The sequence below is a fragment of the Vidua macroura genome, chromosome 7 (genome assembly GCF_024509145.1).
Source record: "Vidua macroura isolate BioBank_ID:100142 chromosome 7, ASM2450914v1, whole genome shotgun sequence".
Lineage (NCBI taxonomy): Eukaryota > Metazoa > Chordata > Aves > Passeriformes > Viduidae > Vidua > Vidua macroura.
The window spans coordinates 30,045,681-30,061,339 of NC_071577.1; the positions used below are offsets into that span (position 1 = coordinate 30,045,681).

At 42.7% G+C, this 15,659-nt stretch overlaps 1 protein-coding gene across 1 annotated transcript in view; it reads left to right on the plus strand.

Annotated features, from left to right (window-relative positions):
* The window catches only part of PDIA5 (protein disulfide isomerase family A member 5), a 98,731-nt gene that overhangs the window by 17,305 nt on the left and 65,767 nt on the right, over window positions 1-15,659 (plus strand). Inside the window, exons 4-5 of the mRNA XM_053983158.1 lie at window positions 10,724-10,807; window positions 11,573-11,618. Of these exons, the coding sequence (XP_053839133.1) occupies window positions 10,724-10,807; window positions 11,573-11,618 (130 nt within the window). The remainder of the gene's footprint in view (window positions 1-10,723; window positions 10,808-11,572; window positions 11,619-15,659) is intronic.

The following is a 15,659-nucleotide window of genomic DNA, read 5'->3' on the forward strand; positions in this document are numbered from 1 at the left end:
TCTGCTTCCCCGTGGCGATGACAGCAGCCTTTTCTTTCCTTTTTCTTTACTGACGGTGCTTTTTTTTGTTACTTGTCATTCTCCTTCCCCTTGTTTTCAAGAGAAGGCAAGAACATTCTGCTGCATGGACAGAGATCAGTGTGGACTGCTAAGTCTCAGCAGCACGTTCTGTATTTCATGCGGTGGAGGGGAGTGTGCAGGTTTGTGGCTGGAAGTGTGGCATTCAGGACTTCCTGAATGCTGGTCTGCATGGAAACCGTGCTCCTTGGCCTTGGCTTCTGCTGTATCTGTGGTATAGGACAGAGATTAGCTTTGAGCTTCAGTTCCAGGTCGAGTGGTCTCAGGGAGAGAGGGAAGTTAGTTTTTCAGCATGATGTGGGGAAGTACTTGGTTTCTTGCTGAGACAGTGTCGAGTAGAGGAGGTTGCCACTTTGTCACTTGGAGGCAGGGTAGCAGAGATCCCCAGCGTGCTGGGGCTTGGGAAGTGTAGGGCTGGAAATGCCATGTGCCTGTCTTTCCTGCACAGCTGGGCTCACTTGTGCCGAGTGCCATGCTGGAGTGTGACCCCCCTGCATGTGGCACTGTAGATAAGCTCCTCGTTCAGGAGAGCTCAGTCAGTTCCTGCAGATCCACGTCTCCTTCTAGAGATGAAGGGGCAGCTCGAGAATTGCTCCCAGCATTGAAGTGGTCACCATTTGCTGCTGTGTGCTGAGATAGCATACGTGGCTCTGTACATGCTCAAACGTGAAGCTATTTCAATTGTGAATGAAAGACCCAGCAGTGATGTGACAAAAATATGTTTTATTTTAGCCTTTACATGTTTTAATTAGGAAGTCTTTGCTGAGGCGTTTGACGTTGAATGGATGGTGGTGTGAGAGACAAGAGAACTAATTATGCCTGATGAGATGCATGGTATTGGGGATGGAGCACAACATTGCAGGTTGCTAAATCTTCAGGGTTCCAGAGAGATGGAGCAGGTACCTTGGGAGCAAGTGTTCTGGGGCTTGTGTCTGGGGACATGCCACGTTAATAGGAGCTGGGAGTCACAGCTTCTGTTCCTGACTCTGCTAATGAGTCACTTCTTGTTACTTTGTGCAGTTACAAAAGGTGTATCTGTTTTCCAGGCAACTGGGTAAATATTGCCTGATTCATTAGTCAATGTTTATAAAGAGTGTGGAGAGCTTTGAAAGGAAAAATGCCACAGCAGCATGAATGGGTGCTCTTTAGGGCATTCAGGTGAAATTGGAATGGGCATGTAAGAAAGCAGGAGGTTGTGCTATTTATTGAATTATTTTTTTAGTTGTAAGCTGATAGAAATTTGGAAGATTGAAGGGCATCATAGGGAGTTGAAAGCTTAGGATATCTGCAAAAAAGCACAAAAGGATGTGATATTTTCTATCTCAGAGACTGGCTGGTGCTAACTCTGGTTGGGGTTTGTGCTGCAGAACCTCTGCATCCCCCTGATCTCACAAAACCTCAATTTTTTAAGGCCTGGTAAAACTGGAGGTAAGCACTGATGTGGTCAAGTAAAAGAGGAGTTTTGTTAAAAATAGAAACTCCTGTGGAATCCTTGTGGTGGCAAGTAAAAGGTACAAAGTAATGTGCTTGGGAACACAGTAAGATGGAATTACCTTTTGAGTGAAAGACAAAGTTGCTGCTGCTTGTATTTAAAGCAGGTGAAGCTCTAGTCTCAGTTTGTGATGTCCTGAGGTGTGGTTTTGAAGAGTAGTCATTACAAAGTTATTCTCTAGCCTTGTTAAGTGAGTTTTGTGATAGACAACAGTGTGGCCAAGGACCGATGTTACTTGGAAAAGTGTAACTAGTTTGGGTGACATGGAAATAAAATAAAATGGCTTTGTCGATGAGAAGAAAATGTGTTTGGCAGGTTATTAAGCACTCTATGGTCAGGTGCAGCTTTGAAGAGGTTGAAAGTAGCTCTCTCCATCATGAATATGATTTAGGGAACACTCCTGGGTTTTCCAGTTATTAAATTGTCTCATGTTTTTATTGACTATAACTCCTGCCCAATTGTGGATTGGTTTTTTTTAAAAAAACACCCATTTCTTTGGCTTTGGGTAATTATTCTCTGCTCAAACTTGCATGATTCCCTTTACTGTAGGTCCCAAACATAAACAAAGCTGTGTGATTTCCATCTGCTGTCATAGCGCTTGTGCTTGGCTTTAGCACATCAGACTGCTAGGAAGAGGAAATGCCATCTGGTTAAAATGACTGACTAATTTTTGTTTGGTTTTAATCCCACTTTTTCTGCTTTTGTGTGTCATTCTTACAGTCCCTTTTGTGTGTCATGTGCATCATTCTTGTAGTCCCCATCCCCAATCATTACTTGTTATTGTAGCAGTCCCATGACACTTAGCATAAAGGTGAGACCATAATTTGGCTGGCAAAGCAGTACATTCAAACCTACACATGCTTCTTCACAAGAGAGCCAAATCTATAGAGTATTTGTCTTTTCTGGGATTTTCCCTAATATCCCTGTTTTTTTGTCTTTTAGATGTGGTTTTCCCAAATTTCTAATTTCCTAATGCTTAGATACAGAAAGGCTTTACCTATCCACACAGTCATAAATGAATGTGTTTAATGCTTTGACATAGCAGGGAGAAATTTCAGAAATAAGGCTGGCAGTACAGATGGTGTTAGAGTAATTTTGCTCTCTAGTTTTTGCCTTCATCCTGTAAAGCCACTCAGAAGTAGGATTTATTTAGGAGAATAAGTCTACTCATCTTTGTACTTGTAGCTGAATTTTAAAGCTGATAAAAAGCTTTGAAATTACAAATAAAACTGTCCAGACCTAATAGAGAGAGAAAAAAGAATGGAGGAATGCTGGTCTTGCCCTGGTACAGCCCTTTCCATCCAAGCAATTTGTGGTGTCTGGTATTTCTGCATTTTCCTACAGTAGCCTTGAAGGTGAAGGGCAGCTCAGGAAAGGATGGCTCATAGTGCCAGCCTGGGGGAGGTAGCAGGGGCTCTGTTTGCAGCTGGTCCAGGGGAGGTAAGGCAGGTGTCCCTCAGGAACACTTTGCAAGTGAGTTATACTGCCAGTGTGGTCCTTGTGTGAGTGCCATTTATAAGGGCAAACTGCATTTACAGCATAGATTTTCGATGCCTTCCTCCTGTCTGTGTCATAACCTGTCTGTGTGGTTAATGCTCATTCACATTAAAGCCTTTTTATTTTACTATAAGAGCAACCATGCAGGAATCTGAAAAAAAATCCTTTTTTAAGTAAGCTCCCAGTTCCTAAGTTAAACCCATTCAGTCTGGTGTATTGCATTAATTCGGAAACCCAGAGCAATTACCTAAATCCACAGTAGTGGTTGGGTGTATGAGCCTGAGCTCATGTCTGTTTCACCCTAAACTTGAGTATTCTGTGGGTTTTGCCTAAACTTGCTCATTAACCAAATCTTCAGCGTTGCTGCTTTTCAGACCAAAATGAAGAGTAAGGAAGCTCAGATTTAATGTAAAAGAAGTCACCTCTGTTTTTCTGCACCCAGTAATTCAATTAAAACATCCTCTAGCATCCATCCTCTCCAGGCCCATGGTGCAACTAAAGGTCATAAACGGGTGTACAAAGGGCTGCAGCATCTCTGTGCCCATGGGTGACATGTTGAAAACCTGCATTTTGGGGTTCTTAGATTCCTGTGAACTCTTCCTGTGAAAGGCAGAGTAGTAATCATCTTGCATCCCAGGTTAGGACAGTGTTCCCTGTGCAATGTTGTGGGATGAGGGAAGCTGCTGCTTTGAGTTTTTGAGAATTTGAGTGTTCGGTGATTTTAGAAGTTCCAACAAAGCCTTTGGTAGCTCTTGTGAATGTGTTTACCTTATTTCTTTGCAGGTATGTGGGCTGCCAAGTGCTTCTTGCTAATTTATATTTCCTTGGAAAGTACTGTTCATTATAACTTCTTGACTTTCTGCAGAGGCTGGAGCTTATAATTTTCTCCCTTAATTGTTTTAGCTTGACGATATGATGATATGTGTTACCTCTTTGTCTTGATTTTCCTTCTGTTTTTTGGCTTGCTCTTGCTTGCAGTAAGAATTAATCTCATGGGTTTTAATTTTCAAAAAATACTTCTTTTTAATCTTATTCCTCTAGATCTCTGGCCTCTCTAATTGACTAATGGGCACAGGGAGTCGTTTGTATTGGGTGACAAGTGGTGCTGGGTCTCCACAGCACATGGATTATTCTGTTTGCATTCCTGGCACGTTCCAGGGGAGCGTTTGGAGCAGAAGGCTGCAATCATCTGCAAGGTGATTGCAATCCCCCCTTGAAGTAGGGGTTTTTGCTGCATTCTAGGGGGTAAAATCAGGTCCTAAATTCACATGAGACTGTCCCATTCATCTGCTAATCCTTATCTTTAATTCTTTCCAGCAGTACATTTTCTGGTTTTGGCTTTCACGCTCCCCCATCCCTTAAAAGATTCAAGCTTTTCATGTGCTGCACTGTTTGACTGGTTCATTTGTTCTGTGCTGTGGAAACCCGTTGCTCTTGTTACTTGTTCTAGAAGATAATTTCCATCAGGAACCCAGAATGGGTGCAAAACATTTCTTTTTTTTTTCAGGACAAATCTTGTGTTTAAGCTTCCTGTGGTCATTACTTCTGCATTCGTTTCTCCTGGTCCTGTTCCTATTTTGGTGCCTGCAGGTCCTTAAACCCCACTCAGGAGCAGAGTATCTAAGTGCCTTTCTGCACTGATGGCTAAGTATGGATTTTCTGTTCAAGTAGGTGTAAGCCATTACCATCCAGCTCTTTGGAGAAGTGCAAGCTAGCTTGATGGTTTGAGAAGTGATTTTTTCCCTAGTATTTTTTTTTTATTTCTGATTTCAGATCAGACTCAAGAGAGTGTTACACGAAGGTGTGGGATCGTTGCAGAATATGAGGAGCCTTGCAAATGTGAAATACTGTTAGCAGCAGTAGTTGTGGCAACTGCTGGCCTGGAATGGGAGAGAGAAGTGAGGATGATGGGGAGACAGGCCTGCAGTCTGAGAAGAGGAGAGTTTTGCTAGAATCAATCTGGTTTTGCTTGGTCAGCAAAGTACACAAACTGCTATATTGTAAATAGATCCCACAACGCAGTCTTTGTTGGAGGGTGGAATTTATAAGACAGAGAGTAAGTCAAAATCCTGTGTTGTCCCCAACAATGGCTAATGATTTTCCTTTTTTTATTTCAAAACTTCATAGGAGCACATCTAACTACGAGTGACTGTTAATGACTTCTCTTTCAGATTAGGTTTGCAAGTGCAAATGTATTTCTTACTTTTTGGAGGCTTGAGGAAATTTTTGCTGTTAACACTTCTTTTGCTGCTTTTTTGGGGTCACAAGCTCAATTAGTTGTTTGGCAGGATCTCAACTCCATGCTTTCCCAGGATGCTCATCAGTCTGTTGTCTGGAGAGTGTATTCTATGGAAGGTAGCCAGAGGGTATTGCAGATGCTGTGCATTGGGCTGGGAAACCCTGTTTGATAATTCACTTCTGATAGCTGGACTGAAATTGCAGTTGAACTTCCCTGAAGTTATAACTGGAGTGATGGTTTTTACTATAACATAAAAGAATGAAAGCACCTGAACAATGGAGACAAGAATGAGAGGACATGCTGGTAACAAGATGACAGCTTTGACTGGTACCTTCCAAAGCTTTTCCAGTGTTGGGAGCCCTGCTTTATAGGCAGTCTTGCTTCTGCTTTGCTGTATTCCCTTGCTCTTGGAGCCTACTCTTGCTCCTTACCTGCTCAGTTTTGTCCCTTCCAGCTGTTGGGACAGTGACAGTGTTTGTTCTGTCACAGATACAACAGAGCCTCCATTGTATTAGAGTCTACAGGCACAACAGTGATATAAGGGACTGCTGAAGCATCGTTTACTTGGATTGTTGAGCCCTGTTTCAGATGGTGAGGTGTACAGATAAAAGAGAAAACCTGTTTAGAAATCGTGAGGTCTGTGGGTTGCATGTGGTTACATCATATGCTGGTAGAGGACTGAGATAATTTTTGTGCAGGCACATTTACTGACCTGGTTACTTGAATTGGTTCTGTCAGCATTTTTATTAATTACTTTTCTTGTGCCTGGAAACCCTCTATGTATGGGTGAAAAAGAAAGCAGGGTGCACTCTGCACTGAGAAGTGTTAAGGGATGCCAGGGCAGTGGCATGGAAGTGATGTGGCCACACAGCATGTGTACACTGTGCTGTTACATTGGCAGCTGGAGACATGAATGTTTTGGGATGGCATTTTTGTCATTGCTGAAGAGGGGATTTGACAGTTGTTCCAAATCCTTCCTCTCCAGAGATGTGGTTGTGGGGCTGTTTTCCTGTCTTCATGAGAGGTCAATCGGCAGCATTACATAATAAGGGAAATAATTAGGAAGCTGTAAAAGATGTTATATGTGCTGAGGACAGAGAATGGTGCTGAGGATGTTTGCTCTTAGCATGTTCCTTTGGGACCTGACTGGACAATATTTGAATTTGCCCCAGGGAGGAGGTTTTGCACTTCCACCTCCATGCACCATTTTTTACTTGGCATCCATCCATCTTGGACTTGGTTTAGATTTAGAAACTATGTGGACTTAACTGTAGCAAAACCCTTGGGTCTTATTTTGTGTTCCTTCTGTCTAGCTTTTGTCTTCCGTTCCTTCTCTCTCCAAATTACCTTGACACATTGCTGCAAAAGCCTTTTTCTCTGTTGCTCCTCCTACCACTGAGGACTGCCATCAGTATTTCTCTCTGCTTCTCCATCCTTATGGCCATGAGTGTCCAGGTCTATGGGCAGTCCTGGACAGGCAGAGCATCTTGTGCCACTCCTATGGAATGGCTGTGACACGTCCCCTTCCGGAGCTGGCTGCACTGGTGGTGAGCCAAAGGAGGCCAGATCTCCTTCAGGAGTCCCTTGCCACCCTCCTGCCCCGGTAACAGCTGGCTGCCTGTGCTAAGGGATTACTCACGCATGCCAACACTGACAAGGGACCCCAGAGGTTTACAGGGAGTGCTCCAGCTGGGCTTCCTGCCAGCCCCATCATAACCCCCAATGACAGAAATGTGTCCTGGTGGAGGAGATGGGGACGGGAATGGAGAGGAGTGAAGCGTGCACGCGATCTTTGCAATGCACGCTACCTCTGTTGTTATTTATGCTTCTTGCTTAGGTCAGCTTGGATCATTCATTGTATTTTTCTTTTTACCAAGCTGTCATAATGTCTTCACTTCTCCAGCAAAGGCACATTTTGGAGCCGTGGCTTGGTTCTGTGGAAGGGGAAGAGTAGAGAGCATGCCTGTGGGAGTAGATGGAAGCTGTGCCATTGTGCCACTTAAGGTTTGACCTTATTACCACATAGACAGCTGCTGGTTAGGTCCTTGTGGTATTGCAAATAGGTCGATGTTCTGGATGGTTTTCCAGGGAGATAATGCTGGATTATTGTAGGACTGCCTGCAAGGGTCCCTTCAGCAGTAACACAGCAGGGACCAGCTAGGGTTCAAATTGCTCTGGACAGAAATGGCAAGAGGCAGCCAAGGATGGCTGCTGGGGACACATTAATGACCTATCCTCAAGCCAGTATTTCCTGAGCCTGGTGCCTTTGTCTGGCGTGGCTTAGCTTGGGTTGATAGAGTGCTGATTTTGGGAGTAGTTTCTGGCTTCTTAGGTTGTGGTTTGATGTTTTTGTTTTGTTTTTTTTTCTTTTTTTTTTCTTTTTCCTTTTATTTCCTGTTTTGATAGCTTTTTTTTTTTTTACTTTTAGTCATTATAACAAACTCTTACACTGCCTCTTCAAGTGATATAATTAAATTGCAAGAACTGGAGTCCTAATTACCCTCTCCCATGTGAGCGCTGAGGAGCTCATCTTCAGAGGCTGTTGGCTGAGATTCAAAAGAGACAAATCTCAGAGCAGGCTGCATCTGTGTTGATATTTACTCTTATTAAGAATAATGGTCATTACCAAGTGATATCAGAGCAGGTTGCTCTTTGCAGGTTATCTTTCACTCTCTCTAAGTGAAGGCAGAAGGAAAAGCAGAGGGGTCCATCTCTGCCATTTCTGTACATCTCCTTTTCTGCGTTTTCCAAATAATTGTTAGCATAGCATCTGAGCTGGTGGGTCTGGCATGTGCAAAAATCTGCATTGATGCATGAAAAAATTACTGATACATATTTAGACGTGTCCTATTCTTGGAATTTGCTCCTCTTCTCTCCCGTGCATCAGTGCAGATAGCTTGCATAAATAGGCTTAATTCTCAATGCAGTGGTGCAGAGAATCTGCCCACTAAATGGTAGGAGACATACTGGAGCAAACTGCTGCTTTCTTTCCTCTGATAATGACTGTGCATTCAGGCAGCTGTGTGAATCTCGGCAAATGGAGAAATCCTGAAAGCAGGGCACACTTAGATCCAGTAAAATAGCTATTCTTATCTTTCCTTTCTTTTTTTTTTAATAGAAACTCATGCAAACAGAAAATGAATTGATAGGAGTTGAAGTAGTAGGAGTTGCTAGCTGCATACTCACAGGTATAGATCAGTAATAATGCTTTGTAGCTTCTTTCCACTATAAACCCTTCAGAATATTAGTATCCATTCAGATCTCTAAATGACACATAAGGGAAAAGTACACTTTCTTCCCCACATGGTTAGTTGTTGCACCACATAGGTGGTAGAACAGGCACAGGATTCTCCTACCTGGTTTAGTCCTCTGCTTAGACCAGAACAGTTGTCTGCAGATCTTGGGGTTTCACAGACCCTGTTGCTGAGGTTTCAGCATTACACTTGTTCACATCAAGCACATAACATTTGTCTTGGCAAAGCTGAGATAGCCACAGATACACCTGCACACTGGAAACTTTTGGGAGTGTCTAAAAGAGCATTTACAAATGTTGACTGTTGTGTGAGCTGACTGTAGTTAACTGCCTGGCAGTCAGCTACAGCAGGGCCACAAGAACTTCTCTGTGCCTCTGAATCTGCACAGGGTAAAACAAAAGGATGATCTGAAAGTGGTGTCTTCTCTGGAGATTCCTTGACCTTTGAGTCATTTAGGTTTAGCCCATTTAGGGACCATTGGAGAACTGCACAGGAGAGAAGACAGAATGTTTCCGACCCATGGGTTTGATGTCGCTGCAGGCTTTTTGTATGAACTCCATGTGACAAACATGGTGTTTTGGCATAACTCCAAATCCAGGGCATTTGTTCCATAGTCTAGTTTTGTTACAAGGAGACACAAGTGTTACAAGTGTCCACATTATTCAGTTCTCAAGCTCAGATCTCCAGCCTCACAGAGAAGCAAAGACCGTGTTTATGGATTACAGTGATGTTAAAATGCAAAACTGACATGAATTCAGTAAGACTCTTCAGATAAATACACTTCTGTTCAATTGAGATTACAAGTGCTCCTTCCTGGTGTGGTAGCTGTGTGCTTTGTTAGTTCCTTAAAATTCTCATTTCTTATCTTCAGCATAATATTCTGATTTTGCTGCATGTGTCCCTGGCACATTCCTCCTTTTTTTTCCAGAGGAATTTGGGAAGTTTCCACTAAGGTGCATTCTCACTTGCAGCTCACTGTGAACTTGGTGTTTGTTGTTCTTCACATTTGTAGAAAGGCAGCTGGAGAAAATTGGAGAATTAGCACCAGTGCTGGCAGCACACTTAATTTGGTGGGACTCTTGCAAGCTTTGCATCTTGTTGTCTCTAATGAGTTTAAACTTGATGGGTTTTCAGTGTTTCATTTTCTAAATTGATTTATCTGCGTAAAAGGTACAAGTTGTCCTCTGCTGGGAGCAAGTTTCCGAGCTGTTTAATCTTGCTGTTTGTCAGTGCAGAGAACAGCCTTGTCAATGTGAATCATCCTCTTTTCTGTTTTGCTCATCTCCCCAGATCTTTGACCAACTTCTTATTCACTTCAGCTTGAAGTCTCCTTAAGGCTTCACTCCTGCACTGTTTAGGAGAGCTGCTAGGCCATGAAGACCCTTTACCTGCCCACTGAAACAAAAGCATTTGCAGTTCTTTCCCATAACCCTTCTCTCTTCTTCAAGCCTGATCTGGTGCTGGAATTCAGTCTTGTTCAATTTGAAGACCACCTCCAGCAGGTCTGTCTGTTGATACCTCCCTCTTTCTTTAAGAGCTGTTTTTGCCTCTGTTTTCCAGGTGTGGCTCCAGGACACATCTTTCATACCTAGAATTAATGGGGTTGCTGGGCTTGGGGCTCCAGAATTTCAACTGGTGTTTGTTTTCTGCAGGACATTTTTGAGGCTAAACACTTGTGATTTGGATTTGGACAAATGAACATGGGTTTTTTTTGGCTTTCTATTATCTTCTGCCAAATGTAAAAGCTGACCTGCTCTTTCCTTTTGAATCTTTTAACAAACAATGCTCTTTGACCACCACCCTAACAGTAGCAGGGTCTTACTGAAATTTGGCTTCTTAAATTTTATGTTAATCCCATGGACAGAAGGTCTGCTGAAGTTCTTGGACATGCTGGAATGAGCTGCTTCTCTACTGGTTAGGGCTTGGCTTTGGAATGTAAATTTAACACAGTTCACTGTGTCCTGACCAAGCAAACAGAGAAATTAAATTGACTAATGGAGCTTTTCACAATGCTTGTCCCACAAACTTAGCTAAACAGCTTCCAAATTACTGTTAGTTTGGATTAATTGCTGATGATTGCTGACCACAGCAATGAGTTCTCAGGACTTAATGCATTTGATTTTCTTTTTTGGTAACCTTTCTTCCAATATGTGTTTCTTGCAGTGATACTGAAAGCCGAAAATTATGCAAGAAGATGAAGGTAGATCCTAATTCAAAGGAGATGGGAGTGGATTTACTCCATTATAAGTGAGTGCTGGGCTGGGATTTGTAGTTCATAATTGTTGATGCCCCCATTAAGAGTGTTCTTATTTCAGCCCCATGCTGCTGCAGCATTAAGATGACTAATTTTTTATCCTATGAAATTAATTGCTGTTTCTTCAGTTTGCAAGCATGTGTTATGACAGAAGTTGAGTTAAATTTATTCTGCTGATGAACAGAGAACACTAACAGCACGAGTGAGTTAGTCAGGGAGAGTTGTCCAATGGACTGAAACTGCCCAGTGCAGGGGGCGGATGCCTGAGATTTGAGTTCTCTTGCATTCTGTCACTTGCCTGCTGGCATGTGCCTTGGACAAGTTGCTTCACCTCCCTCTGCCTTTCTGACTTGAGATAGCCCTTCATAATATGAGTGGAGAAAGGCAAGTGTTATGAGACAGCAAGGTATTTTTCTTCCTGAAAGTAATAGGAGTGGGAATAATGTTAGGTACACCAAGCAGCTGCATCTCCATCTCCAAAGATCATGCCTTAGTAAATAATCTTGTTAAAGTGTCAGGGAGGAAATTATTTACTGGGAAACTGTTTTCTTTACACTGGGTTTGCACCCTCCCTTTTTCCTTCCTCTCATTCTCCCCACCCCACCCCCCCTTAAACTACTGTACTGTAAATTCTGCTTAGTTCTATGGCATCAGCAGGATGATGTTATTCTGGTTAGTGAGAAGTCAGGAAGACTAGCTGTATGAATTCTAGAAATGTTACTGTAAGTTAACACTATTCCCCACTCCTCATTTAACAGGGACGGTGCATTTCATACTGCATATAACAGAGCAGTCACATTGAAGGTAAATTCAAATATTCCATTATTATTCTTTTGGTTTTGCTAGATGTGGGTGAGGCATTTGTGGATTAAAAACTGGTTTTGATATTTTTTCATGCTGAAGGCATGAAAGGGAGGGAATTAATCTTTATAAACAGTGGTCAGAATGGCCTAAAGGTTTTTGTGTGCATACATGTATATCAACCACAGATCCAGGAAAATTGTTTATTATTTAAAAGATTGACCCCATGTTGAACTGGAAGGTAAATTGTAAGATAACTTGCACACTACTAACAAATCAGGACTTTCTTGTTTTGATTACAAGGTGCTCTTTGTGGTAGTATAACTCAAAGTATTAGCTGATACTGTGTTTTGATAAGGAGTTCTCTGAGGTTCTTAGATTGTGTGTTTATAAACTTTAAAGAGAGCTGAGTGGCCTTATCTTTTATCAGATTGTAGAACCACAGCTCCTATGAAAGTGCTTTGAGTGCATCAGGTATAAAATAACCTTTCTTCTTTTCTGGCAAATCTTGACATAAAGCAATGGAAGGCAATGTTCTGGGGGCAAGGGAAGAGAGAAGGCATGAGGCATGATACGAATTTGTAGATCCAGATGATTGTGGGAATGGTGGACTGAAAGTACAGTGAGCAGGCCAGAAGTGTGCAGCTTTCCTTTGCAAAGCCTTGCTGAAGTGCTGGGAGTGTCCTGACATGAGGAGCCTGGCAATGACTTGGCTTCCAGAAATCTTCTGTCCAGCTCTGATGCCCAGTTCCTGTTTCTCTTCCTCCTCCAGCAAACCTCTGGGCTCTGCACAGTCATTGGTCTTTTGAAGGCTTAGTGACATTCACCCCAGGCTGATATAATTCCATGTACTTCCCCTTCCTGGCTTGCTCAGGGCATTGCCCTGGGATGGAGGAAAGCCTCTGTGAGATGCTCTGTGAACCTAAGTCTGCCAGAGTGGCTGCTCCTAAGTGCACTTGCTCTGGACCTTGCTTTTACAGCCAGAATTGGAGAGTATCTGATGGGGGACTGTCTTGGAAGTGTGCCCTGACTTGAATTCATTCAGTCTTCACTTGAGGCTGTGATGCAGGATTTATCTGAGATGGGAAGGGTAGGGCCGTGTATCTTCCCATCTCCTGCAGCAGAAATCTTGCCTGGCATTAGGAAGGGCAATGTTAAATACCCAGCCCAGTCAGCAGCTGCCTAAACCAGCTTCTGTACTTAGTGAGGAATTGCAGCTGGTGATTGTTTTTTTCCTCATGGTGGGTGATGGGTTAAGGGATAGTTGCCTAAATTTGGGTGATTTGAACAATACATGATGCATCTCTCCTGCCCTCTATAAAGTGCTGCAACCAGGAATTAGTGCTGTGACTCTTCCTTACAGATCAGATCAAGTGGAAAGCACCTGCAGTGCTCCAGGGAGCATTGGGCTGAGAGGCAATCACAGCACAACAGGAACCAGATCGTTTATTTCTTCAGCTGTTTTGTGATGAGCATTTCACCCTTCCCTTTTGCCCTGCCTGCTGGGAAGTAGAAAGCAGCATCCCATGGACAGGGGTGTGGGATTCCATTGGAGGTGCAAGAGGGATTTTGAAGCTCCCTCACTCTAGGGGATGGAGTCTTTCTCAATTAAACTGCCCCTGTGAAACCAGCCACTAATGATTTACAGGTTGGGCAGTGGATCAGATCTGGGCAGTGATCAAATAATTCAGCTGTTTGCTTGTTCTGCTGCTCACAGCTACCTGGATATTTTCTGTATTTCTCCCTCTGTTCCACTTCTCCCTGTTTTCTTCTGTCGGGCCAGTGACCTTTGTTTCTCTCTCTCAGCTGCATTTGTCAGGAGTCTCCCAGTACATACAAACAGAGAGCAGCAGAGCAACACAATTACATACGGTATCATACTCATTTTATGGACAGGTGGACACACTGAAGAACAGGGAGATTAAAGGATTTGTTTCATATCATTCAGCAAACTTGTGGCAATAAAACTCGGATCTACTTTCCAGATATCCAGTAGACATATTAATATATATATGACATTTTGGAGAATGATAGACACAGCTCTGAAGAACTGTGAAAGGATTCTTCTGGAGTAATCAGCAATTTCATAGATGTGGCTGATCCAGCTGGTAGTGTACTCAGGTTTTTAGAAAAGCTTTTCATTTCTTAAAGTAACTAAATCCTTACGTAATTAGCAGAGATGCCCTTGTGGTTTCACTGTTAGAAAAATGAGGAGTAAAGGATAGCTCAGTGTTCACTGAGGGGGAAGTTGCTTGTCAGTCAGAACCTCCTGCTGCTGAGACCTGTGTTATGATCTGAGCCATTTGGGGTAACTAAGAAAGGGAGATGGAAGGCAAGAGAACAAAATTCAGTGTTGCAAAATTACTAGGAATAGTTTAAAAAATTTATTTCTAATTCTTTGCAGAAGGGCTTAGGTTCTCACAATACTCAAAAGGACAGCTGGAGGAAATTCCAATAGAATTTGATATTTCTGTAATTGTGAGTAGCTTAAAAAAGGGAGCTATTACTACTTTTTTCTCCAAATTTGAGGGCAAACAGTGGCATTTTGGGATGGTTGATTTGAAACTAATAACTGCAATGTTTAAAAAAAAAAATTGGAACTTGTAGCTACACATTGTGAAAGCCAAGAACTGAGGAGTCTGAAAAACAGTTTTAGATAGTCATAACAGATAGATCCATTGGTAGTTAGAAAGCACAGAGGTCTGTATACAACAGCTGGTGCAGAGTCCATAAACTTAATTTCTTTTTGCCAGAAATTGAGAACATGTGCCAGTGTAAGCTATATAAGAACCATAAGTACTAGTCTATCTTCTCCTCAAGTAGCTGTAGTCATCTGCTGTTGAAGACCTAAGCTTAGGTCAGTCTTTGATCTTACCTGGAGTTTCTGTGCACATGTTGCTTTTGCCACATGATGTCTAATTCTCAAGAGAGCCACAATGCCAGTATCCAGGCTGTGTTTATTACATGAAGTCTTTTCTGGAGTATAAAGTACACAGAGAGCTTTGCCCTTCTTCTAAAATGGAGAGAAGTCACTGAAGTACAAATCTGCTTAGTACTAGCAAGGGGAATAGACTAACTCAATAAATTGGTCCTGCCCTAAACCCTGAATCCTTTTCAAGTTGGCTGTTGTAAGGAGTGTATGTGTGAAATTGAGGCAGGTCTAGTTATTAGCATCCTTACTGCATGCTACTTCAAAGGAATCAAAAGCACAAGGATATGTTTATTTTCTTTCAGGTTAAAACCTAGGTCCATGTATATGATTATGGATCAGCTTTCCTGTTAAAACTTGCTTGTTTTAGCAGCATGTGCTGGATGAAGCATGTCCTGTATGCTGCTGAATGGAGATTTAAGGCTCAAAGCTGGCACAGCTGGTTACAGCCCATGGTGCTTCTGTCCATGCCATGGGGTCAAAACAGGTCCTGACCGTAGCACGGCAGGACTGGAGCAGAGCTGGTTCTGCAGCACCAGGGTTGCTGTGCCCTGGACCTTGCTGTGGCCTTTAACAGAGCAGCCTGGGGACCACTGCCTTTCTGTGATTAGAGAATGCTGTGGTTTGTTTGGGTGTTGTTCTTCCCTGTTTAAAGCAAGAGAGAAAGTTCTCTTTGCTGCATGAAGAATTGAGGGCAAGGCAACTGCCTTGCTCCTGCCAGAAGACATTACACATCTAATTTTTTTCTGTCTTGGCTGAGAGGGAGAGGCTGGATGAATTAAATCTCTTTAATCCCCCATCCTCTAACCACATCTTTTTCTACATGACTGAATTTGGCACGCAGGAATTCTTGAAGCTAGCAGAGTCAATTACACTCATTAGCTGTTCAAAATGTTCACCTCTCTCTCCTCTCCAGTGTGTAGTTGAGGTCTGTGCATGCTGAGGGTGAGCAGAACTTGATGCAGCTGTCCTAAAGGTAGAACATCTCTGCTGTTTTGTCCTCATCTTTCCTTCCCCCATGTATTATTAGTCTTCTTAGGATGTCATTTGGGATGTTAATGCCTCTAAGTCTACAGGTTTTTGTATTGTAAGTCCATTGTAAATTACTTGATTTT